The sequence below is a fragment of the Bombina bombina genome, chromosome 2 (assembly GCF_027579735.1).
Source record: "Bombina bombina isolate aBomBom1 chromosome 2, aBomBom1.pri, whole genome shotgun sequence".
NCBI lineage: Eukaryota > Metazoa > Chordata > Amphibia > Anura > Bombinatoridae > Bombina > Bombina bombina.
Genome location: NC_069500.1, coordinates 1,338,346,961 through 1,338,374,478, shown reverse-complemented (window position 1 = coordinate 1,338,374,478; position 27,518 = coordinate 1,338,346,961). Strand labels below are relative to the sequence as shown.

The window sequence follows — 27,518 nt, the reverse complement described above, 5'->3', positions numbered from 1 at the left end:
TGGTCGGCTGATGCGTCTTCCAAGAACAAGCTACTAAACATTCCTTTCAAGGGGGAAAACGCTGTTTGGTCCTGACTTGAAAGAGATTATCTCTGATATCACTGGGGGTAAGGGCCATGCCCTTCCTCAGGATCGGCCTTTCAAGGCAAAAAATAGACCTAATTTTCGTCCCTTTCGTAAAAACGGACCAGCCCAAGGTGCTACGTCCTCTAAGCAAGAAGGTAATACTTCTCAGGCCAAGCCAGCTTGGAGACCAATGCAAGGCTGGAACAAGGGAAAGCAGGCAAAGAAACCTGCCACTGCTACCAAGACAGCATGAAATATCGGCCCCCGATCCGGGACCGGATCTGGTGGGGGGCAGACTCTCTCTCTTCGCTCAGGCTTGGGCAAGAGATGTTCTGGATCCTTGGGCGCTAGAAATAGTCTCCCAGGGTTATCTTCTGGAATTCAAGGGACTTCCCCCAAGGGGAAGGTTCCACAGGTCTCAGTTGTCTTCAGACCACATAAAAAGACAGGCGTTCTTACTTTGCGTAGAAGACCTGTTAAAAATGGGAGTGATTCATCCTGTTCCATTGAGAGAACAAGGGATGGGGTTCTACTCCAATCTGTTCATAGTTCCCAAAAAAGAGGGAACATTCAGACCAATCCTAGATCTCAAGATCTTAAACAAATTTCTCAAGGTCCCATCTTTCAAGATGGAAACCATTCGAACTATCCTTCCTTCCATCCAGGAAGGTCAATTCATGACCACGGTGGATTTAAAGGATGCGTATCTACATATTCCTATCCACAAGGAACATCATCGGTTCCTAAGGTTTGCATTCCTGGACAAACATTACCAGTTCGTGGCGCTTCCTTTCGGATTAGCCACTGCTCCAAGGATTTTCACAAAGGTACTAGGGTCCCTTCTAGCTGTGCTAAGACCAAGGGGCATTGCAGTAGTACCTTACCTGGACGACATTCTAATTCAAGCGTCGTCCCTCCCTCGAGCAAAGGCTCACACGGACATCGTCCTGGCCTTTCTCAGATCGCACGGCTGGAAAGTGAACGTGGAAAAGAGTTCTCTATCCCCGTCAACAAGGGTTCCCTTCTTGGGAACAATTATAGACTCCTCAGAAATGAGGATTTTTCTAACAGAGGCCAGAAAGACAAAGCTCCTGGACTCTTGTCGAATACTTCATTCCGTTCCTCTTCCTTCCGTAGCTCAGTGCATGGAAGTGATCGGGTTGATGGTAGCGGCAATGGACATAGTTCCTTTTGCGCGCATTCATCTAAGACCGTTACAACTGTGCATGCTCAGTCAGTGGAATGGGGACTATACAGACTTGTCTCCAAAGATACAAGTAAATCAGAGGACCAGAGACTCACTCCGTTGGTGGCTGTCCCTGGACAACCTGTCACGAGGGATGACATTCCACAGACCAGAGTGGGTCATTGTCACGACCGACGCCAGTCTGATGGGCTGGGGCGCGGTCTGGGGATCCCTGAAAGCTCAGGGTCTTTGGTCTCGGGAAGAATCTCTTCTACCGATAAATATTCTGGAACTGAGAGCGATATTCAATGCTCTCAAGGCTTGGCCTCAGCTAGCGAGGACCAAGTTCATACGGTTTCAATCAGACAACATGACGACTGTTGCGTATATCAACCATCAGGGGGGAACAAGGAGTTCCCTAGCGATGGAAGAAGTGACCAAGATCATTCTATGGGCGGAGTCTCACTCCTGCCACCTGTCTGCTATCCACATCCCGGGAGTGGAAAATTGGGAAGCGGATTTTCTGAGTCGTCAGACATTGCATCCGGGGGAGTGGGAACTCCATCCGGAAATCTTTGCCCAAGTCACTCAACTTTGGGGCATTCCAGACATGGATCTGATGGCCTCTCGTCAGAACTTCAAAGTTCCTTGCTACGGGTCCAGATCCAGGGATCCCAAGGCGGCTCTAGTGGATGCACTAGTAGCACCTTGGACCTTCAAACTAGCTTATGTGTTCCCGCCGTTTCCTCTCATCCCCAGGCTGGTAGCCAGGATCAATCCGGAGAGGGCGTCGGTGATCTTGATAGCTCCTGCGTGGCCACGCAGGACTTGGTATGCAGATCTGGTGAATATGTCATCGGCTCCACCTTGGAAGCTACCTTTGAGACGAGACCTTCTTGTTCAGGGTCCGTTCGAACATCCGAATCTGGTTTCACTCCAGCTGACTGCTTGGAGATTGAACGCTTGATTTTATCGAAGCGAGGTTTCTCAGATTCTGTTATCGATACTCTTGTTCAGGCCAGAAAGCCTGTAACTAGAAAGATTTACCATAAAATTTGGAAAAAATATATCTGTTGGTGTGAATCTAAAGGATTCCCTTGGGACAAGGTTAAGATTCCTAGGATTCTATCCTTCCTTCAAGAAGGATTGGAAAAAGGATTATCGGCAAGTTCCCTGAAGGGACAGATTTCTGCCTTGTCGGTGTTACTTCACAAAAAACTGGCAGCTGTGCCAGATGTTCAAGCCTTTGTTCAGGCTCTGGTTAGAATCAAGCCTGTTTACAAACCTTTGACTCCTCCTTGGAGTCTCAATTTAGTTCTTTCAGTTCTTCAGGGGGTTCCGTTTGAACCCTTACATTCCGTTGATATTAAGTTATTATCTTGGAAAGTTTTGTTTTTAGTTGCAATTTCTTCTGCTAGAAGAGTTTCAGAATTATCTGCTCTGCAGTGTTCTCCTCCTTATCTGGTGTTCCATGCAGATAAGGTGGTTTTACGTACTAAACCTGGTTTTCTTCCAAAAGTTGTTTCTAACAAAAACATTAACCAGGAGATTATCGTACCTTCTCTGTGTCCGAAACCAGTTTCAAAGAAGGAACGCTTGTTGCACAATTTGGATGTTGTTCGCGCTCTAAAATTCTATTTAGATGCTACAAAGGATTTTAGACAAACATCTTCCCTGTTTGTTGTTTATTCAGGTAAAAGGAGAGGTCAAAAAGCAACTTCTACCTCTCTCTCTTTTTGGATTAAAAGCATCATCAGATTGGCTTACGAGACTGCCGGACGGCAGCCTCCCGAAAGAATCACGGCTCATTCCACTAGGGCTGTGGCTTCCACATGGGCCTTCAAGAACGAGGCTTCTGTTGATCAGATATGTAGGGCAGCGACTTGGTCTTCACTGCACACTTTTACCAAATTTTACAAGTTTGATACTTTTGCTTCTTATGAGGCTATTTTTGGGAGAAAGGTTTTGCAAGCCGTGGTGCCTTCCATTTAGGTGACCTGATTTGCTCCCTCCCTTCATCCGTGTCCTAAAGCTTTGGTATTGGTTCCCACAAGTAAGGATGACGCCGTGGACCGGACACACCTATGTTGGAGAAAACAGAATTTATGTTTACCTTATAAATTTCTTTCTCCAACGGTGTGTCCGGCCCACGGCCCGCCCTGGTTTTTTAATCAGGTCTGATAATTTATTTTCTTTAACTACAGTCACCACGGTACCATATGGTTTCTCCTATGCTATTATTCCTCCTTAACGTCGGTCGAATGACTGGGGTAGGCGGAGCCTAGGAGGGATCATGTGACCAGCTTTGCTGGGCTCTTTGCCATTTCCTGTTGGGGAAGAGAATATCCCACAAGTAAGGATGACGCCGTGGACCGGACACACCGTTGGAGAAAGAAATTTATCAGGTAAACATAAATTCTGTTTTTAATCAACTTTCTAATTTACTTCTATTATCTAATCTGTTTTATTCTCTTGGTATTATTTGTTGGAGAAGCAGCAATGCACTACTGGTTTCTAACTGAACACATGGGTGAGCCAATGATAATCAGTTTATATATGCAGCCACCAATCAACAGCTAGAATCTAGGTTCTCTGCTGCACATGAACTTGCCTAGATAAACATTTCAGCAAAAGGATAACAAGATAAAGAAGCAAATTAAATAATAGAAGTAAATTGGAAAGTTGTTTGAAATTGTATTCTCTATCTGGATCATGAAAGAGACATTTTGGGTTTCAGTTCCCTTTAAAGTCTATTTTGTTTTGTGATGGAATTCTTTGTTAAAAAGCATACATAGGGGGGCGGAGCCAACTAATGGAGGAGTAAGACGTGTTTTTATGTAGCTCTGGCTTTCAGATATGAAACAAGGGACAATTTTGTATTTAAAACCCTGAACTTTGTCTCCAGCTTATCAGTATTTACATATTGGCTTTTGCACACTGACTAGACGAGTGGCATGCTATAACGGGGTTCTGTTACATATACCCCCTCCTTAGATGAGCCACGCGGTGCTACTACATTTTTTCCACACTCAACTAGGGCGACCAGTATGGAGGCTGTGCAGGCTTGGGAACAACGCACTCAACGGATACTAGACAGGCATTTTCTGATATTAGAGGAGGACATTTTATTGCTTCTGGAATCTTTCTCATTACTGCAACAGGAGCCTAGCAATGAGGACCCTTTGTCGGATATTGGAAACAACGATGTCGCAGAAAGTACAAAGGGGCTGCTGCAGGAGACCCGGATTGAAACAGCTCCTTTCTCACTAATGAGTGCCGTGAATAATCGGCCTCCAGAAGCACTTCATTTTACCGGTTATATGAGCCCTTTGCCCACCCAGTCCCTGAGAGATGCAATCGACTTGCGAGGTGGGGAGGCACTTTGTCCTTTGAAAGACTTAGCCCTCTATATGGATACGCCAGGGACGTCTGGCTCCCACTATTTCAAGCATGACTCGGCAGCAGCGTGGATGGCATCCGCCATTTCTTACCTTGTGGAGAGTGAGTTGATTTTCATGCCGGCGGACCTGCTGACTTGTGACGGCCCGGTTGGCTCTCCTACCCCTGTGTGCTATGCAGACTGTGCTTCTGTCGGAGGGTTAGTGCCTGCGCAGGGAAACTTAAATTTGGGATCATTAAGCATCGATCCACATAGACTGGGTATTGGCTAAATCATATTGCTCATCCCCATACGTGGAAAGAACTTACAGCTCTACTAGTTTTATTTTTAGTTTAAGCCTTCACAGAGACTGGTAAACTCCCTACATTTGTGGTTCTAGCGCCTGTATCACCCTAGTCCATAAATTCTTGCATTATCGTTCATTGAGAATCTCACGGTAACACCATATCTGGGACCGTATTGTTTTGCACTGTTTGCTCTCCCTATAGATCTTTCTAATAAGACTCTAGACATTTCACTATGCACTTCTTTATTCTTTTGTTTATTATTGCCTTAAAAATGTTAATAGTGCAAAATGAGGATCATTATGTTTAACTAATTCATGAGGTTATGACTGGAATTGTTGGAGTTGTTTTATTTTGCATGCTTATCCCACACTCTACCTACTCTATTGTCCTCCTATACATGTGTACATAACCAAGGTGTGATCATTATGGCAGTGCATATCTAAGTAGACCTCACTGTCTTACTAGCTAGAACGCAGCTCTGTGTGAGCGGTGAATATCTCCAGCTTGCTCAGCTTTTTGCCGCGCTGCCAGTGGCCGAGGCAGGGTGGTAGGCTGAGTATTGCAACTTAAACACTATTACACAGAAGTGGGAATAGTATTGGATATATGGCTGGCACTACTTAAGCTCTCAGTTTATATCCCTAAAAGGATATAGTCCTTTGGGGTACATTAAAGGCCTACTAAGTAGCAATGTCTAAATATTAGTAACCTGACTCTTCAGGTTTCATAGATACACATACGTAGCTAAACTTGTCTTACTTAATAAAGGTAGACCATATCAACTCACTACTTCTACACATCAGGCTAACATTGCTTAGCTCACACAATTTTCTTCCATATTGGTTGCAACTTAAAACAAACAAGCAGCCCCCGCATACTAGGCAAACCTTGCTCAGATTGGTCCTGTTGGTCTTGCACCTACATAGAATATCTTTCCCCATAGAATTGTACTCTTTACATAAAATTAGCACAGCAACTGGAATCAATGGACTTTAGAGTGTTTCATTTCCTCATGCTTTACAACCTACTCTAGTTGTCGTGGCCATTATCACAATGCGGCACATAACTTTATTTTAAAGCCTTTAATACGCTTCTTGTGCGGGCTGGACCTGCATTACTACTGTTTTATATGACCTAATTACTCATAACATCCTATGGGAATTGCATAAAATGTGTAGCCTTTGAGAACCTGAGGATCCATTGTGCCGAGTGCAACATTAGTCTCGTGGGAAATCAGCGTATCTCTAACTTTCCCGCTACTAACTTGTAAGCTCATGAGACTTTATACATGGACATGACAAGCTGCTACCTACCACACTTAAATAATCCTCCTCCGTCACATAAGCATATACCCTTTGGAATTTAAACTACCTCCTCCCCCCCATATAAAGAGCCTCTTCGATGAGGAGACCTACCTATGTGGCTTCTCTTCCCTATGCCACAACCTTTAATACTCCCCTAACATTTACCTCTACATATTAACATAGTACTGACTCTACCTATTACTCTTTGCTCAGCAAGACTGATTACCATAATCCGTTGGATGAGTCTTTAATTGCTTCATCATATTACTTCCATTTAGGAATTTTGTTTAGACCATGTTAAAAAAGAAAAGAGGTTCCAGTCTTTTATATAGTATCTAGTATAATGTGAATGTTGTATATCCATATTGAATTATATTGCACCATTTATAGTTTAACTTACGACATGTTATTCAATATAAGTTGTATTGTTTCGCACAACCTCAATAAAAACTAAATAAAAAAAAAGCATACATAGAGAGGCTCTGGATCAACTCCTTGTTGTTCATTGCTCCTTCATCAAAGGATACCAAGAGAATGAACAAATTTGGTTTTTGAAGTTAATTGGAAAGTTACATTTTATGCTAGATCTAAATCATTAAAGGAAAAATAAGTTTCATGTCTCTTTAAGAGAAGACAAAAGGAAAGGGTTTTAGCCCTCTCTTCTACAGCTTATGTGTGAACGGTGTGCATGTCTGTATATCCTAAACATGTACAGGGTTGTAACTGGTAGCAATTATCGTTTTTGTCCTGGGGGACAGGGAAGTCTGTGAAACAGATAAAGGTTACATACTTATTTGTCAAAACAAAGCTGCATCATCGTTGTAAAATGTAAATATGAAGTTGCAGGTTTATGCATTTTCCAATATGTGTAATGTGTTTTTACAAAAACAAAAATCTGAGACTTTTTTTTTTATATTTATTTTAAGCTGCTAAAACCAATATCAGGAAAAATCAGAAGTCAGTGGGACATCGGTATAGAACAAGCTAAAGAAGCTGTAGAAATGACTATAGAAGATCGAAAGGCCAAGTTTACTTTTGTTTATATAAAAGACCGTCCTCACCTTAATCCAAAAGTAGCAGAGGAAGTTGGTATCCCATTGGATCTAATTAAAGAAAGTGATGAATCTTTTGATGCAGAGGTTGAAAACCCTAAAAAAGAGGATGGCATATCAAGCAAGAGAAGGCGGTTGTCGAAAATGTCTGATGGTGTACAGGAGACACTTACTTTTGAAACTAATGAAGCAAGCATTTCTGAAAGTCCAGAACGAAGGGGATTAATAGCATCTCCTGCTACCAAAAAGAGGTCTGGAGCATATGGGCCAAGAAGTAAGAAGGGAGATGCAGTAACCCAGTTCTTGGTATTTTGTCAGAAGCACAGAGATGAGGTTTGTGTTCCAAATGTGAATTCATGTGATTTTATAGATGTCATTTATTAATGATTATAATGTGTGATGATTTTATTTCTCTTGCAAGGTGTATCCAGTCCACGGATTCATCCTTTCTTGTGGGATATTCTCATTCCCTACAGGAAGTGGCAAAGAGAGCACACAGCAGAGCTCCCCCCCTAGCTCCACCCCCCAGTCATTCTCTTTGCCGCTCTAGCAGTAGGGCATCTCCACGGGAGGGTAAAGTGAATGTGGTGTTAGATTTGTAGTTTTATATCTTCAATCAAAAGTTTGTTGTTTTTAAATGGTACCGGTTTGTACTATTTACTCTCTGGCAGAAAAGTGATGAAGATTTCTGCTGAAAGGAAAACTATTTTAGCATGTTGTAACTAAAATCCACTGCTGTTCCCACACAGGACTGATGAGTACCAGAAAACTTCAGTTGGGGGGAACAGTTTGCAGGCTTAACTGCATTAAGGTATGTTTCAGTCATCTTTTTTTCTAGTCAAGACACGATAATGCTAGAAGACTGACAGAAATCCCCATGAGGGAAGGGTAAGCCATATTCTGAGACTTGGTATAGAATAAGGGCTTATTTAACAGGGCTCAATAGACTGGTGGACACTGTGAATGGGCAGTCGATTATTTTATTCAGCAAATACTCATTGGTAGACACTTTTAAACACCTTCTACAACCAATCGCCTGCATTATTCCTGTAATTACTGCAGCGGCTTTCTGGTTTGAGGCGCTGGAGGAGTCGCTCCAGAGGGAGACCTCATATGACGAAATTATGGATAGAATTAAAGCTTTAAAACTGGCTTATTCTTTTATCACAGATGCCGCTTTACAATTAGCGAAGTTAGCGGCAAAAAATTCAGGTTTCGCCATTATGGCGCGCAGAGCGCTTTGGCTCATGTCATGGTCGGCTGATGTGTCGTCCAAATCAAAATTACTAAATATCCCTTTCATGGGAAAGACCCTTTTCGGGCCAGAGTTGAAAGAGATTATTTCGGATATCACTGGGGGAAAGGGCCATGCTCTCCCACAAGATAGGCCTTTCAAAGCTAAAAATAAGGCTAATTTTCGTTCCTTTTGCAACTTCAGGAGCGGTCCTGCTTCAAACTCTGCAACCGCAAAGCAAAAGGGTAACGCTTCACAGCCCAAGGCAACCTGGAAGCCTTTGCAGGGCTGGAACAAGGGTAAACAGGCCAAGAAGCCTGCAGCTGCTACTAAGACAGCATGAAGGGGTAGCCCCCGATCCGGGACCGGATCTGGTAGGGGGCAGACTTTCTCTCTTCGCTCAGGCTTGGGGAAGGGATGTTCACGATCCCTGGGCATTAGAGATCGTTACTCAGGTATATCTTCTAGAATTCAAGGACTCCCATCCAAGGGGAAGGTTCCACATTTCTCGTCTGTCTACAGACCAGACAAAGAAAGAGGCGTTCTTACGCTGTGTAGAAGATCTACTCAAGATGGGAGTGATATGTCCAGTTCCAATTATAGAACAAGGACTGGGGTTTTACTCAAACATGTTTGTGGTTCCCAAAAAGGAAGGAACTTTCAGGCCAATCCTGGATCTAAAAATTCTTCTAACAAATTCCTTAGAGTTCCATCATTCAAGATGAAGACCATTCAGACAACCTTACCTACGATCCAGGAAGGTCAATATATGACTACTGTGGATCTAAAGGATGCGTACCTACATATTCCTATCCACAAAGATCATCATCAGTTCCTAAGGTTCGCCTTTCCAGGACAAGCATTACCAGTTTGTGGCCCTTCCCTTCGGGTTGGCCACCGCTCCCAGAATTTTCACAAAAGTGCTAGGGTCCCTTCTGGCGGTACTAAGACCGCGGGGCATTGCAGTAGCACCTTATTTGGACGACATCTTAATACAGGCGTCATCATTTCCCAGAGCCAAGGCTCATACGGAGATTGTTCTGGCCTTTCTAAGGTCTCACGGGTGGAAGGTGAACACCGAAAAAAGTTCTCTGTCCCCGCTCACAAGGGTTCCCTTCCTGGGAACATTAATAGACTCGGTAGAAATGAAAATATTTCTGACGGAGGTCAGAAAATTAAAGCTTTTAACTACTTGCCGAGTTCTTCATTCCATTCCTCGGCCATCTGTAGCTCAGTGCATGGAGGTAATCGGATTAATGGTAGCGGCAATGGACGTAGTCCCTTTTGCCCGGATACATCTAAGACCACTGCAACTGTGCATGCTCAAACAGTGGAATGGAGATTATGCAGATTTGTCTCCTCAAATACAACTGGACCAGAAAACCAGAGACTCTCTCTTCTCTGGTGGTTGTCTCAGGATCACCTTTCTCAGGGAATATGCTTCCGCAGACCAGAGTGGATCATTATAACGACCGATGCCAGTCTGTTAGGCTGGGGGGGCGGTCTGGGACTCCCTGAAAGCTCAGGGCTTATGGTCTCTGGAAGAGTCTCTTCTCCCGATAAACACTTGGGAACTGAGAGCGATATTCAACTCGCTTCAGGCATGGCCTCAACTAGCGGCGGCCAAATTCATCAGATTTCAGTCGGACAACATCACGACTGTGGCGTATATCAATCATCAGGGGGGAACAAAGAGTTCTCTAGCGATGAAGGAAGTCACCAAAATAATCAGGTGGGTGGAGGATCACTTGTGCCATCTATCTGCAATTCACATCCCAAGAGTAGACAACTGGGAGGCGGATTTCCTAAGTCGTCAGACTTTTCACCCGGGGGAGTGGGAACTCCACCCGGAGGTTTTTGCTCAGCTGACCCAGCTATGGGGCATTCCAGAATTGGATCTGATGGCGTCTCGTCAGAACTCCAAACTTCCTCTCTACGGATCGAGGTCCAGGGACCCCAAGGCGGCATTGATAGATGCTCTAGTAGCGCTTTGGTCCTTCAATCTGGCTTATGTCTTTCCACCGTTTCCCCTTCTCCCTCGGCTGGTAGCCAGAATCAAACAGGAGAAGGCTTCGGTAATTCTGATAGCGCCTGCGTGGCCACGCAGGACTTGGTATGCAGACCTAGTGGACATGTCATCTGTCCCACCATGGACACTGCCAATGAGGCAGGATCTTCTAATACAGGGTCCATTCAAGCATCCAAATCTAGTTTCTCTGCGGCTGACTGCTTGGAGATTGAACGCTTAATTCTATCTAAGCGTGGTTTCTCTGAATCAGTTAGATACTCTAATTCAGGCTAGAAAGCCTGTCACCAGGAAAATTTACCATAAGATATGGCGGAAATATCTTTGTTGGTGTGAATCCAAGGGTTACTCGTGGAGTAAGATTAGGATTCCAAGGATATTGTCTTTTCTCCAAGAAGGATTGGAGAAAGGTTTGTCAGCTAGTTCCTTAAAGGGACAGATATCTGCTCTGTCTATTCTTTTGCACAAGCGTCTGGCGGAGGTACCGCGTTCAAGCGTTTGCTCAGGCTTTAGTCAGAATCAAGCCAGTCTATAAACCAGTTGCTCCGCCATGGAGTCTAAATTTAGTTCTTTCAGTTCTTCAAGGGGTTCCGTTTGAGCCTTTACATTCCATAGATATTAAGTTATTATCTTGGAAAGTTTTTTTTTGGTAGCTGTATCTTCTGCTCTAAGAGTTTCTGAATTGTCTGCTTTGCAGTGTAATTCACCCTATCTGGTGTTCCATGCAGATAAGATAGTTTTACGTACCAAACCTGGTTTTCTTCCTAAGGTTGTTTCTAATAAGAATATTAACCAGGAAATCATTGTTCCTTCTCTGTGTCCTAATCCAGCTTCTAAGAAGGAACGGCTATTACACAATCTTGATGTGGTTCGTGCTTTGAAATTCTATTTGCAAGCAACTAAAGATTTCAGACAAACATCATCCTTGTTTGTCGTTTATTCTGGTAAGAGGAGAGGTCAGAAAGCGACTGCTACCTCTCTTTCCTTCTGGCTGAAAAGCATCATCCGATTGGCTTATGAGACTCCTGGGCAGCAGCCTCCTGAACGAATTACAGCTCATTCCACCAGAGCTGTGGCTTCCACATGGGCTTTCAAGAATGAGGCTTCTGTTGAACAGATTTGTAAGGCAGCGACTTGGTCTTCACTGCATACTTTTGCCAAATTTTACAAATTCAATACTTTTGCTTCTTCGGAGGCTATTTTTGGGAGAGAGGTTTTGCAATCAGTGGTGCCTTCCGTTTAGGTTACCTGTCTTGTTCCCTCCCTTCATCCGTGTCCTAAAGCTTTGGTATTGGTATCCCACAAGTAAGGATGAATCCGTGGACTGGATACACCTTGCAAGAGAAAACAGAATTTATGCTTACCTGATGAATTACTTTCTCTTGCGGTGTATCCACTGGCAATTAAGTCAGGTTAAAATTTTTTTGTTTAAACTACAGTCACCACTGCACCCTATGGTTTCTCCTTTTCTCCTAGCCTTCGGTCGAATGACTGGGGGGTGGAGCTAGGGGGGAGCTATATGGACAACTCTGCTGTGTGCTCTCTTTGCCACTTTTTGTAGGGAATGAGAATATCCCACAAGTAAGGATGAATCCGTGGACTGGATACACCGCAAGAGAAAGTAATTTATTAGGTAAGCATAAATTCGGTTTTTTTCTTTCTAATGGAATTGAAGGTCCACAAATTACCTATGGGAATTTAACACCTGGCTCCTAGGAGGAGAGGTATAGACACCCCAGTCAAAGCATTTAAAGGACAGTCAACATCAGAATTTTTGTTCTAATTTTTGTTTTGAAAGATAATCCCTCCATTATCCATTCCCCAGTTTTGCATAACCAACAGTTATAAATGTACCTATTTTACCTCTGTGATTACCTTGTATCTAAGCCTCTATAAACTGCCCCCTTATTTCAGTTATTTTGACAGACTTGCATTTTAGCCAATCATTGCTCACTCTTCATTAAATTGACGTGCATGAGCTCAATGTTATCTATATGAAACACATGAACTAATGCCCGCTAGTGGAAAAATAAATGTCAATGCAATTAGATTAGAGGCAGCCTTCAAGGTCTAAGAAATTAACATATGAACCTCCTAGGTTTAGCTTTCAACTAAGAAAACCAAGAGAACAAAGCAAAATTGGTGATAAAAGTAAATTGGAAAGTTGTTTAAAATTACATGCCCTATTTGAATCCTGAGTTTTTTTTTTGGACTTGGCTGTCCCTTTATGTATCCCTTTCCCTACCCTCCCAGTAATTCTTTGTCTCGTTTACTAGGAGGATGGCAGAGAGTGTGCTCTGATTAAGAATGGTTATATTGATCCCTAAAGGGACAGTCGAGTATAAAAAACCTTTCATGATTTAAATAGGGCATGCAATTTTAAACAACTTTCTAACTTTTATCACCAATTTTGCTTTGGTCTCTTGGTATTCTTAGTTTAACGCTAAACCTAGGAGGTTCATATGCTAATTTCTTAGAACTTGAAGGCCGCCTCTAATCTGAAAGCATTTTGATAGGTTTTCACTACTAGAGGGCGTACATGTGTTTCATATAGATAACATTGAGCTCATGCACGTGAAGCTCCTAGTAGTGAGCACTGATTGGCTAAAATGTCTGTAAAAAGAATTGAATTAAGGTGCAGTTTGCAGAGGCTTAGATACAAGGTAATTACAGAGGTAAAACATATATTATTATAACTGTTGATTATGCAAAACTGGGGAATTGGTAAAGGAATTATGTATCTTTTTAACCTCTTAAGGACCACATTTCCTGACTGTTTGGGACCAGGGCTATTTTTACATTTCTGCTGTTTGTATTTAGCTGTAATTTTCCTCTTACTCATTTACTGTACTTTACTCATTTACTGTACCCACATATGTATACAGTTTTCTTTCTAATGACACGATGAGTCCACGGATCATCTAATTACTATTGGGAATATCACTCCTGCCCTGCAGGAGGCGGCAAAGAGCACCACAGCAAAACTGTTAAATATCACCTCCCTTCCCTCCCCACCCCAGTCATTCTCTTTGCCTGTGTTAGAGCAAGAAAGTGGTAAAGTGTTAGAAAAGATTTTTCAAGCATGATTTTATTATTTTTTTAGTAGTGCAAGATTGATGTGGACTACGGCTACACCCTAGGACAAAGCAGCACAGTCTCTTCAGTAGGGCACTTGTGGGACATAATTCTCACTGCGCCTCCCATGTAATTTATGCTGCCCTAATCATGATAGCCTGAGTAAGATTACTCACTCTTTATCTTTTTCTCCACAGGTCTATGTGAGGGAATGGACCTCTCAAATCTAGTGAGCTTGCCTTGCTGTCGGGCAGATTTGTGAGGTAAGTGCTGACTTTGTTATTTCTGGGAAAGGAAGAAAGACACTCAGAAAAAGTGGGCACTTTATTTGAGTACAATGTGTGTATTATGAGGCACTTTATTATAAAAGGGACACTTAAACTCTCCTATAATGGAGAGTAATTATAAGACAGCCGTTTTTCTCCCGGCGGTTAAACTTTAATACAAAATGCCGACCGGGAGATTGTTTGGGGGGCGCCCACGATGGGCGGAGCTATGTGAGGCGGCAAGCTGTATTGCGCGCCACTTTTACTTTACTTCCATGTGCAGAGGGAAATCTCAGATTTGGACAGTGTAATTCCTCCTGCTGATACTGAAGTTGTATCCTTCAGGTTTATGCTAGAACACCTCCGTTTGATACTTAAGGAGGTTTTAGCTAAATTGGATGACAGCGACACTATGGTCGTAGTTAACCCTAAGAAATCCAGTAAGCTAAACAAATATTTTGATGTACCTTCCTCTGTAGAGGTTTTTCCAGTACCAACTGAGCTTCTGAGATCATTGCTAAGGAATGGGAGAGACTAGGTTTCCCCTTTTCTTCATCTCCTATATTTAAAAAGATGTTTCCCATAGCGGACTCTATCAAGGAGGCTTGGCAAACAGTACCCAAGGTGGAAGGAGCTATTTCCACTCTGGCAAAGATACCTACTATCCCCATAAAGGATAGTTGTGCCTTTAAAGATCCTATGGACAAAAAATTAGAGGGGTTACTCAAGAAGATGTATGTACACCAAGGTTTACAATGGCAACTTGCTGTGTACATTGCTACCGTCACTAGTGCAGCGGCATATTGGTTTGATGCATTGTCTGATGTTATTAGGATAGACACTCCCCTTGATGAGATCCAGGATAGGATAAAAGCCCTTAAGTTGGCTAATTCCTTTATTACTGATGCTTCCCTACACGTTATCAAACTGGGAGCAAAGATTTCAGGTTTTGCTGTACTAGCCTGCAGAGCTTTATGGATAAAACCTTGGTCTATGGATGTGTTATCTAAGTCTAAACTTTTAGGGATTCCTTACAAGGGAAAGACCTTGCTTGGACCCGGTTTGACGGAAATAATCTCTGATATTACGGGAGGAAAGGGTCATCTCCCTCAGGATAAGAGAAGCAAACAAAAGGAACTTAAGTAATTTTCGTTCCTTTTGAAATTTCAAGGGAAATTCTTCCACTTCCTCTTCCAAGCAAGAACAGTCCAAACCTTCCTGGAGACCCAATTAGTCTTGGAACAAGTGAAAACAATCCAAAAAGCCTACTATGGAATCAAAATCAGCATGAAGGGAATGCCTCCGATCCGGGACCGGAATTTGTGGGGGGCAGTCTTTCCTTCGCTCAGGCTTGTGTTCGAGATGTTCAGGATCCCTGGGCAGTGGACATAGTGTCCCAGGGATACAAACTAGAGTTCAAGAATTTTCCTCCCAGAGGCAGGTTTCTGCTTTCAAGATTATCTGTAGACCAGACAAAAAGAGAGGCGTTCTTACACTGTGTACAGGACCTCTCCGACCTGGGAGTGATAGTTCCTGTTCTGATGCAGGAACGGGGCCTGGGGTTTTATTCCAATTTATTTGTGGTTCCCAAAAAGGACACCTTCAGACCTATTTTTGATCTCAAGAGTCTAAACAAATTCCTCAGAGTACCGTCCTTCAAGATGGAAACTATTCGTTCCATTCTTCCTTTGGTCCAAGAGGGTCAATTTATGACCGATGGATTTAAAGGACGCGTACCTGCATGTTCCCATTCACAGGGATCATCACAAGTTTCTAAGGTTTGCATTTCTAGACAAACACTTCCAATTCGTATAAATAAAGAGAGAAGCGCTCAACCTGGAAACGAACAATAGCATAATAGCTTGTTCTATGGCTAGTTACCACCCAAGAAGCAGCCTCTTTTTACTCAACGTGTGCCTTTCACAGAGAAAAACTTTCCTGAAGCATATCAGTCTGATCCTGACTTCACAGTGCAGTCCAGCCCCGAAATACCAGGCAATTCCTCTCTGAACGAGAGAAACAGCAAAACCCCAGACGTACGTTTCGGCCTATTGTGGGCCTCGTCAGTGAGGTGCAGCCATATCCCTCTAGGCACACTGAGCAACGGGTCCACGTCTGGATTCCCGCATCACACTTAGGGAGACTTCCCAAAATGTCAAAATTTGCATAAATAAAAAGAGAGAAGCGCTCAACCTGGAAATGAACAATAGCATAATAGCTTGTTCTATGGCTAGTTACCACCCAAGAAGCAGCCTCTTTTTGCTCAACATGTGCCTTTCACAGAGAAAAACTTTCCTGAAGCATATCAGTCTGATCCTGACTTCACAGTGCAGTCCAGCCCCGAAATACCAGGCAATTCCTCTCTGAACGAGAGAAACCGCAAAACCCCAGACGTACGTTTTGGCCTATTGTGGGCCTCGTCAGTGAGGTGCAGCCATATCCCTCTAGGCACAATTCGTGGCTCTTCCTTTCGGCCTTGCAGCAGCTCCCAGAATTTTCTCAAAGGCTCTGGGATCCCTGTTGGCGGTTTTCCTGTGATCTCACGGATGGAAGGTAAATTTGGAAAAGAGCTCCTTAGTTCCATATACAAGGGTAACCTTCTTGGGAACCATAATAGATTCCCTATCAATGAAGATTTTTCTGACAGAAAAATATCAACTAAATTTGAAGTGTGTTTCAGACCTGGAGTCTTCAGGGGTAATCATGCCAGTTCCTTTTCAGGAACAAGGTTTGGGGTTTTATTTAAATCTATTGTCCCAAAAAAGGAAAATTTATTCAGACCAGTTCTGGATCTGAAAATTTTGAATAGTTATGTAAGAGTACCAATTTTCAAGATGGTGACTATAAGGACTATTCTGCCTTTTGTTCAGCATTATATGTCCACAATAGACTTGCAGGATGCATACCTTCATATTCTGATTTCATCCAGAACATTATCAGTTTCTGAGATTCTCTTTTCTAAACAAGCATTACCAATTTGTTGCTCTTCCATTTGGCCTAGCAACAGCTCCAAGAATCTTTTCAAAGGTTCTGGGTGCCCTACTCTCTGTAATCAGAGAACAGGGTATTGCGGTGTTTCCTTATTTGGACGATATCTTGGTACTAGCTCAGTCTTTACTTACTGCAGAATCTCACACGAATCAACTAGTGTTGTTTCTTCGGAAACATGGTTGGAGGATCAGTTTACCAAAAAGTTTCTTGATTCCTCAGACAAGGGTCACCTTTTTAGGCTTCCAGATAGATTCAGTGTCCATGACTGTCTCTAACAGACAAGAGACGTTTAAAATTATTTGCTGCCTGCCGGCACCTTCAGTCTGTCATTCCCTTCAGTGGCTATGTGCATGGAAGTTTTAGGTCTCATGACTGCAGCATCAACGCGATCCCCTTTGCTCATTTTCACATGAGACCTCTACAGCTTTGTATGCTGAACCAATGGTGCAGGGATTATACAAATATCACAATTAATATCCTTAAATCCCAATGTACGACACTCTGACGTGGTGGATAGATCACCATTGTTTAGTTCAAGGGGCTTCTTTTGTTCGGCCAACCTTGACTGTGATCACAAAAGATGCAAGTCTTTCAGGTTGGGGAGCTGTTTGGGGATCTCTGACAGCACAAGGGATTTGGAAATTTTAAGAGGCGAGATTACCAATAAATATTTTAGAACTCTGTGCAATTCTCAGAGCTCTTCAGTTTTGGCCTCTGTTAAAAAGAGAACCGTTCATTTTTTGGTGGGACTCATTCTCCTAGCTATGAAAGAAGTATCTTGGATACTTGCTTGGGCGGAATCCAGCTCCTGTCTAATCTCTGCGGTGCATATCCAAGGTGTAGACAATTGGGAGGTGGATTATCTCAGCCGCCAGACTTTACATCCAGGGGAGTGGTCTCTCCATCCATATGTATTTTCTCGGATTGTTCAGATGTGGGGTTTTCCAGAGATAGATCTCATGGCCTCTCATCTAAACAAGAAACTTCCCAGATACCTGTCCAGGTCCAGGGATGTTCAGGCGGAAGCAGTGGATGCTCTGACACTTCCTTGGTGTTATCATCCTGCTTACATTTCCCCGCCTCTAGTTCTCCTTCCAAGAGTGATCTCCAAAATCATCATGGAACAATCATTTGTGTTGCTGGTGGCTCCAGCATGGCCTCATAGGTTTTGGTATATGGATCTGGTTTGGATGTCCAGTTGCCCGCCTTGGTCACTTCTGTTACGGTCAGACCTACTATCTCAAGGTCAGTTTTTCCATCAGGATCTCAAATCATTAAATTTGAAGGTATGGAAATTGAACGCTTAGTACTAAGTCATAGAGGTTTCTCTGACTCAGTGATTAATACTATGTTACAAGCTCGTAAATCTGTCTCTAGAATGATTTATTATAGAGTTTGGAAGACTTACATTTCATGGTGTTCTTCTCATAAATTCTCCTGGCATTCTTTTAGAATTCCTAGAATTTTAGTTTCTTCAGGATGGTTTGGATAAGGGATTGTCTGCAAGTTCCTTGAAAGTACAAATCTCCGCTCTTTCTGTTTTATTTCACAGAAAGATTGCTATACTTCCTGATATACACAGTTTTGTACAGGCTTTAGTTCGTATTAAGCCTGTCATTAAATCAATTTCTCCTCCTTGGAGTCTTAATTTGGTTCTGAAGGCTTTATAGGCTCCTCAATTTGAACCTATGCATTATTTTGACATTAAACTACTTTCTTGGAAAGTGTTGTTCCTTTTGGCCATCTCTTCTGCTAGAAGAGTTTCTGAGCTATCTGCTCTTTCTTGTGAGTCTCCTTTTCTGATTTTTTTATCAGGATAATGCAGTTTTGCGGACTTCTTTTTCAATTTTTACCTAAGGTTGTGAATTCTAACAACATTAATAGTGAAATTGTTGTCGCTTCCTTATGTCCTAATCCTAAGAATTCTTTGGAAAGATCCTTACATTCTTTGGATGTGGTAAGAGCTTTGAAATATTATGTGGAAGCTACTAAAGATTTCAGGAAGACTTCCAGTCTATTTGTTTTATTTTCTTGTCCTAGGAAAGGTCAGAAGGCTACTGCTATTTCCTTGGCTTCTTGGTTGAAACTTTTGATTCATCAAGCTTATTGGAGTCGGGTCAGGCCCCGCCTCAGAGCATTACAGCTCATTCTACTAGATCAGTCTCCACTTCGTGGGCTTTTAAGAATGAAGCTTCAGTTGATCAGATTTGCAAAGCGGCAACTTGGTCCTCTTTGCATACATTTACTAAATTCTACCGTTTTGATGTATTTGCTTCTTTGGAAGCAGTTTTTGGTAGAAACGTTCTTCAGGCAGCTGTTTTAGTTTGATTTTTCTGCTTTTGATTTAAGTTTTTTTTCTTTCAATTATGAAAATAAACTTATTTTTTTGGGTTGTGGATTAATGTTTTCAGCGGAAAATTACTGTTTTTATTTTATTCCCTCCCTCTCTAGTGACTCTTGAGTGGAGATCCACATCTTGGGTATTGCTATCCCATACGTCACTAGCTCATGGACTCTTGCCAATTACATGAAAGAAAACATCATTTATGTAAGAACTTACCTGATAAATTAATTTCTTTCATATTGGCAAGAGTCCATGAGGCCCACCCCTTTTTTATGGTGGTTATGATTTTTTGTATAAAGCACAATTATTTCCAAATTTCTTTTATTGATGCTTTCTACTCCTTTCTTTATCACCCCACTGCTTGGCTATTCGTTAAACTGAATTGTGGGTGTGGTGAGGGGTGTATTTATAGGCATTTTGAGGTTTGGGAAACTTTGCCCCTCCTGGTAGGATTGTATATCCCATACGTCACAAGCTCATGGACTCTGGCCAATATGAAAGAAATTAATTTATCAGGTAAGTTCTTACATAAATTATGTTTTTATGCTGCGACATGTGTGATGAGGCTCTGGCAGTTGTTGGAACAGTCAGGTTAACTTTTGGTTTGGATTTTTGCGTGGCCTGTTGGGATTGGCGCACTCTTTCCAGGAGCAGGGGCAGTCCTGCATGGCACACCACGTGGCCGGGTGTGGTCTGATTTCCTCTTTCCTGACCGTGCTGTTTACAGGAGACTAAGCTTTTTTTTGTTTTTCCCCCCCCCTCTGATTTAATTTATTTTTCTCTCTCATTTTCCGGCCCACTGTATCATGTGGCAGGCATCAGCCAATCACAGGCATGTATACGTGAGCTTGTGCACATGCTCGGTTCTTGTTCCCCAGAAAGTGTGTATATAACAAAATTGTGCAAATTTTGATAATGGAAGTAAATTGGAAAGTGTCTTAAAACTGCATGCTTTTTCTGAATCATAAAAGTTTAGTTTCTTTTACAAGATATGACAAGTCCACGGATTTCATCCTTACTTGTGGGATATGTATAGCTCCCCCCCCCCCACTCATTCTCTTTGCCTGTGTTAGTGATAGGAAGAGGTAAAGTGAGGTTTGTGTTTAGATTCTTCAATCAAGAAGTGTTTTTTTTTTTTTTTTTTTTTTAAATGGTGCCAGTGAGTAGTATTTTTCTCAGGGAGAAATAGTCAGTCTATAACTTCCCAAGAGGAGTGGAGACATTTTATTTATTCTGCCCTGATGTTGATGATCTTAGCAAATGTTATCTAAGATCCCTTCTGGTTCCCACAGAACAACTGGAGGTAGTGTAAAGAAAAATCTTCAGTGTGGAGACCGGTGTCATGCTACAAGCAGCATCGAGGCATGTTCAGTCTTTTGTTTCTGGGGAGACTTGTTACATCAGAACAGGCTGACAATATTCCCTAGCTGGGGAAGGGTAATCGGTATACACTATAGGAGTAATGGTGTACCTGGAATTCCCTGTTCTAATTATTTCATAGTGTACTGGTATGTCACTTTAAAAGTTTTTTTATATGTGGGCTGACGCTGGGAGATGCGGTTAGACTGGTGTTAGACTGCTGGTTGACAGGAGATGTTAGACACGGTGATGCGCTTACTGCGCTGTGTGTGTATTTATGGGACACATGGCTAATTTATGGACCGACATGTTTTCTTCTCTACCCATGCGGGTCTCGGTTAAGCTAGTGTTACGCCCACGGTGGGCGGGGCCTCTTTTCGCACGCTCCGTCGCGCAGTGTGATTTCCGGATAGGCAGCAAGGTCCTGAGGCTCCTGTGAGGCCTAGCTCTGTTTGCTAATCGAAAATACAGAGAGGCTGAGAACGTTCCTTCAGGGTGCTCTGGGGGTAGGTAGGCGCTGCAGCAGAGCTGTGGCGAGGTGCAGGGGCCTGATTTAATATGTGATAGATTTGAGAAAATGTTGCTTTGTCAAAATAGATTTAAATTGAGATATAATATACCCTAACTAGCGGTGCAATATTATTAAGCTATTTGGGGCACATAAGACGTTTGTTTCCGAAAACGTTGTTTTGCCTTATAACAGAAAAATTGTTGCATTTTATTATTTAAAGGAGCAGTACATTGTTTAGTTCAAAACATTTTTATATATATTTGACTTCAGAGTGCAATATATCAAGCATTAAACGACTATTATTGCTAGTCTTTTTAACATGTCTGAGCTTGAGGAGACTACTTGTTCTATGTGTTTAGATGCCACTGTGGAACCCCCTCTTACTTTTTGTCCCTCATGTACTGAAAGGGCCTTACAATGTAAAGGGCAGATTTTATTTAAGGAAAGTATGTCTAAGGATGATTCTCAGTCTGAGGAGAATCGGGGTATGCCGCCAAATTTTCCCCAAGCGTCACAACCTATAACGCCCACCCAAGCGTCGCCGGGTACTTCAACCGCGTCTAATTCATTTACTCTGCAAGATATGGCTGCAGTTAGATAATACCTCTAAGGGTAGAGTACATAAGTTGCCAGTGTTACAGGGCAAACGCAGCAGGACAGAAGTCAATTTGCATACTGAGTCCTCTGATGCTTTGTTGGCCATTTCCGATGTACCCTCACAGGGATCTGATTTGGGGATCAGGGAACTTTTGTCTGAGGGGGAACTTTCCGATTCGGGAAGTGTTACCTCAGACTGATTTGGACGTCATGTCCTTTAGATTTAAGCTTGAACACCTCCGCCTTTTACTTCGGTAGATTTTAGCGACTCTGGATGACTGTGACACTACTGTGGTACCACCAGAGAAATTGTGTAAAATGGACAAATATTTAGAGGTACCTGCTTACACTGATTTTTTTTCCGTTTCCTAAGAGAATTTCGGAGATTAAGAGGGAATGGGACAGACCGGGTATCCCGTTCTCACCTTCTCCTAATTTTAAGAAAATATATCCCATATCTGACACTGTGCGGGACTCTTGGCAAACAGTCCCTAGGGAGCTATATCTACCCTGGCTAAACGTACAACTATTCCTATTGAGGACAGTTGTGCTTTCAAAGACCCGATAGATAAGAAATTGGAGGGTGTTGTTTATTCATCAGGGTTTCCTTTTACAACCGACGGCCTGCATTGTACCAGTAACCTCTGTGGCGGCCTTCTGGTTTGATGTCTTGTCTTAGAAGAGTCTCTTAAGACTGAGACTCCTTTAGAAGATATTTTAGATAGAATTAAGGCTCTTAAGCTGGCTAATTCTTTTATTACAGATGCCGCCTTTCAGATTGCCAAATTGGCGGCTAAGAATACTGTATTTGCCATTTTAGTGCGTAGAGCGTTTTGGTTAAAATCTTGGTCTGCTGAGGTGTCATCTAAGTCAAAGCATTTGGCTTTTCCTTTCAAAGGAAAAACCCTATTCGGGCCTGACTTGAAAGAAATCATTTCTGACTTTACGGGAGGTAAGGGTCATCTCCTACCTCAGGATAGAACTGCTAAACAAAATTTCCGTTGCTTTCGGAACTTTAAAGAAGTCCCCTCTTCTTCCGCCAAACAGGAAGGGAATTTTGCTCAGGCCAAGTCCGTCTGGAGACCCAACCAGGCTTGGAACAAGGGTAAACAACCCAAGAAGCCCGCTGCTGCTACCAAAACAGCATAAAGAGGCGGCCCCCGATCCGGGACCAGTCTAGTAGGGGGCAGACTTACTTTCTCTCTTTGCTCAGGCTTGGGTAAGAGATGTTCAGGATCCTTGGACACTTGAAATCGTGTCCCAAGGGTATCAACTGGAATACCAAAATTCCCAAGGGTATCAACTGGAATTCCAAAATTCCCAAGGGGGAGGTTTCTCCTTTCACGATTGTTTGTAGACCAGACAAAAAGAGAGGCGTTCTTACGTTGTGTAAAAGACCTCTCTACTATGGGAGTAATTTGTCCCATTCCAATACTGGAACAGGGACAGGGGTTTTACTCAAATCTTTTCGTGGTCCCCAAAAAAAGAGGGCACGTTTCGTCCTATTTTAGATCTAAAAAGTCTAAACAAGTTTCTCAGAGTCCCATCCTTCAAGATGGAGACTATTCGAACAATTCTGCCGTTGATTCAAGAGGGTCAATATATGACTACCGTGGACTTGAAGGATGCATATCTTCATATTCCTATCCACAAGGATCATCACCAGTTCCTAAGGTTTGCCTTTCTGGACAAACATTTTCAGTTTGTGGATCTTCCCTTCGGGTTGGCCACAGCACCCAGGATCTTCACAATGGTACTAGGGTCACTTCTGGCGGTTCTCAGGCCGCGGTGCATTGCAGTGGCTCTTTATCTGGACGATATTCTGATCCAGGCGTCGTCTTACTATCTGACAAGGTCTCATACAGACATGGTTTTGTCCTTTCTGAGGACTCACGGGTGGAGGGTGAATCTAGAAAAGAGTTAATTCCACAGACAAGGGTTCCCTTCTTGGGAACTCTAATAGATTCCATATTTATGAATTTTCTTGACGGAGGTCAGAAAGTTAAAGATTCTGAATACATGCCAAGCTCTTCAGTCCAATCCTCGGCCATCAGTGGCTCAGTGCATGGAGGTAATTGGATTGATGGTGGCGGCAATTGACATCATTCCGTTTGCTCGTTTTCATCTCAGACCACTACAACTGAGCATGCTCAGGCAGTGGAATGGAGATTATGCAAATTTGTCTCCTCAGATAGATCTGGATCAGGAGACAAGGGACTCTCTTCTTTGGTGGTTGTCACCGGATCATCTGTCCCAAGGGACGTGCTTCCGCAGCCCCTCATGGGTGATAGTGACAACGGAAGCCAGTCTAGTAGGTTGGGGTGCAGTCTGGAATTCCCTGAAGGCTCAGGGTGTGTGGACTCGGTCGGAGTCTCTACTTCCAATCAATATTCTGGAATTGAGAGCAATATTCAATGCACTTCAGGCTTGGCCTCAGTTGGCTTCGGCCAAATTCATTCGCTTTCAGTCGGACAACATCACGACTGTGGCTTACATCAATCATCAGGGAGGAACAAGGAGTTCCTTAGCGATGACAGAAGTATCCAAGATAATTCGGTGGGTGGAGGCTCACTCTTTTTATCTGTCAGCAATCTACATCCCAGGAGTGGACAACTGGGAAGCGGACTTTTTAAGCTGACAGACGTTTCATCCGGGGGAGTGGGAACTCCATCCGGAGGTCTTTGCCACTCTGATCCTCAGATGGGGCAGACCGGAGTTGGATCTGATGGCGTCTCATCAGAATGCCAAGCTTCCAAGATACGGATCCAGGTCAAGGGATCCTCAGGCCGAACTGATAGATGCCTTGGCAGTGCCTTGGTTGTTCAACCTAGCTTATGTGTTTCCACCGTTTGCTCTCCTTCCCCGGGTGATCGCTCGGATCAAACAGGAGAGGGCTTCAGTAATTCTAATCGTGCCTGCGTGGCCTTGCAGGAATTGGTATGCCGATCTAGAGGACATGTCTCCTCTGCCGCCGTGGAAGCTTCCATTGAGTCAGGACCTTCTCATTCAGGGACCCTTCCAACACCCAAATCTAGTTTCTCTGCAACTGACTGCTTGGAGATTGAACGCTTGAGTTTATCTAAGCGGGGGTTCTCTGATTCAGTCATTGATACTTTGATTCAGGCACGTAAGCCTGTCACTATAAAGATCTACCATAAGATATGGCGTAAATATCTTTATTGGTGCGAATCCAAGGGCTACTCATGGAGTAGAGTTAGGATTCCCAGGATCCTATCTTTTCTCCAAGAAGGATTGGAGAAAGGGTTATCAGCAAGTTCCTTAAAGGGACATTATACACATTTTTGCTTTGCATAAATGTTTTGTAGATGATCTCTTTATATAGCCCATAAAGTTTTTTTAAAAAAAATAAATGTATAGTTTTGCTTATTTTTAAATAACATTGCTCTGATTTTCAGACTCCTAACCAAGCCCCAAAGTTTTATGTGAATACCGTCAGCTACCTTCTCCAGCTTGCTCCTGTTTGTGTAAAGGGTCTTTTCATATGCAAAAGGAGGGGGGGGTCTTATTTGCCACTTGCTGTGGGCTTTCCGGCTACCTTTTCAACAGAGCCAAACGGACAGCTTCTAAGTAAGTTTTTAAACGGCTTTATACTGGATTTTTATATCAGTATCTGTGCATCTTATTCTTTATAGTAGTGTCTATTACATGCAGTTATATGAAAATTAGTGTATACTGTCCCTTTAAAGGGACAGATTTCTGCTTTGTCTATTTTACTACACAAGCGTTTGGCAGATGTTCCAGACGTGCAGTCTTTTTGTCAGGCTCTGACCAGAATCAAGCCTGTGTTTAGACCAATTGCTCCACCCTGGAGTTTGAATTTAGTTCTTAATGTTCTTCAAGGGGTTCTGTTCGAACCCATGCATTCCATAGATATTAAGTTGTTATCTTGGAAGGTTTTATTTTTGGTTGCTATTTCTTCTGCTCGTAGAGTTTCTGAGCTTTCAGCATTACAATGTGACTTGCCTTATCTTCCATTCTGATAAGGTGGTTTTACGTACCAAACCTGGTTTCCTTCCTAAGGTTTTTTTCTAATAAGAATATTAATCAGGAAATTGTTGTTCCTTCATTATGTCCGAACCCTTCTTCAAAGATGGAGCGTCTGTTGCATAACTTGGGCGTGGTCTGTGCCCCGAAGTTTTACTTGCAGGCGACTAAGGAATTTAGTCAATCATCCTCATTATTTGTTTTTTTCTGGAAAGCGTAGGGGCCAGAAAGCTACGGCTTCCTCTTTCTTTTTGGCTGAAGAGTATCATCCGTCATACGAGAATGCGGGACAGCAGCCTTCTGAATGTATTACGGTCCATTCTACTAGGGCTGTGGCTTCCTCATGGGCATTTAAAAACGGTGCTTCTGTTGAACAGATTTGCAAGGCTGCAACTTGGTCGTCTCTTCACACTTTTTCCTAATTTTACAAATTTGATACTTTTTGCTTCTTCTGAGGCTGTTTTTTGGAGAAAAGTTCTTCAAGCAGTGGTGTCTTCCGTTTAGGTTCCTTTCTTGTCCTTCCCTTTTATCCGTGTCCTGTAGCTTTGGTATTGTATCCCACAAGTAAGGATGAAATCCGTGGACTCGTCATATCTTGTAAAAAAAAAAAGGAAATTTATGTTTACCTGATAAATATATTTCTTTTACGATATGACGAGTCCATGGCCCACCCTTTCATTTCTAAGACAGGTATTTATTTTTGTTAAACTTCAGTCACCTCTGCAACTTTGGCTTTATTACTTTCTCTTCCTAACTTCGGTCGAATGACTGGAGGGGGAGGGAAGAGAGGAGCTATATATACAGCTCTGCTGTGGTGCTCTTTGCCACTTCCTGCTAACAGGAGGTTTAATCCCACTAGTAAGGATTAAATCCGTGGACTCGTCATATCGTAAAAAAAATGCATTTCCTTTTCTCCAACATTGGTGTGTCCGGTCCACGGCGTCATCCATTACTTGTGGGAAATATTCTCCCCCACAGGGAAAAGCAAGGAGAGCACACAGCAAGAGCTGTCCATATAGCTCCCCCTCTGGCTCCGCCCCCCAGTCATTCTCCTTGCCGCTCTGAACAAGTAGCATCTACCACGGGGATGGCGAGGAGTTTGTGGTGTTAGTTGTGGTTTTTTATTCTTCTATCAAGAGTTTATTTTAAAATAGTGCTGGCTTGTACTATTTACTCTAACAGAAAAGTGATGAAGATTTCTGTTTAAGAGGGCTATGATTTTAGCAGACAGTAACTAAAATCCATTACTGTTATCACGCAGGACTGTTGAAACAAGAGAACTTCAGTTGGGGGTAACAGTTTGCAGACTCATCTGCTTCAGGTATGACTGGTCTCCTTCTAACAACACAGGCTAATGCTAGATGACAGTCATATTTCCCCTCAGGGGAAAAGGTAAGCCATTTTTCTTTCACCTCAGCAAAAAAGATAACAGGCTTCCCCTTTTTGTTTTTTATGCTGGTAGACACTGTTAGGGGCAAAATCGATTGGTTTTTATTACAATATGATACCATTTGAAATATTTTATAAGCTCACATACACTGGGGAACGTTTTTTTATTGATCTGGCATGTTTTAGACACCTAAATCTAGTCAGGAAGGCCCCTTCACTCTAGTGTGCTGAGGGAGGAAGCCTCATTTTGGTGCTTCAGCTGCACAGTTGATTTACAAGGCAGTGCATGCAGATAGGGTCCTGTGGCTCAGAAAGTGACTCCAAAAGGCTTTTTTCTGTGAATGGTGACCCCTAAGGAAGGTAAAAAGCTGCAACAAGTCTGTAGCAGCGATTGTAGTGTATAAAAACGGTTAAATCCAACAATTA

The 27,518-nt window shown here is 42.7% G+C and overlaps 1 protein-coding gene across 3 annotated transcripts in view; it reads left to right on the top strand.

The window, feature by feature from the left end:
• LOC128650345 (histone-lysine N-methyltransferase NSD2) overlaps positions 1-27,518 on the top strand; it is a 448,512-nt gene that overhangs the window by 161,814 nt on the left and 259,180 nt on the right. For all 3 annotated transcript variants that reach the window (XM_053704216.1, XM_053704217.1, XM_053704218.1), the window contains one exon: positions 7,170-7,628. In XM_053704216.1, the coding sequence (XP_053560191.1) occupies positions 7,170-7,628 (459 nt within the window). The remainder of the gene's footprint in view (positions 1-7,169; positions 7,629-27,518) is intronic.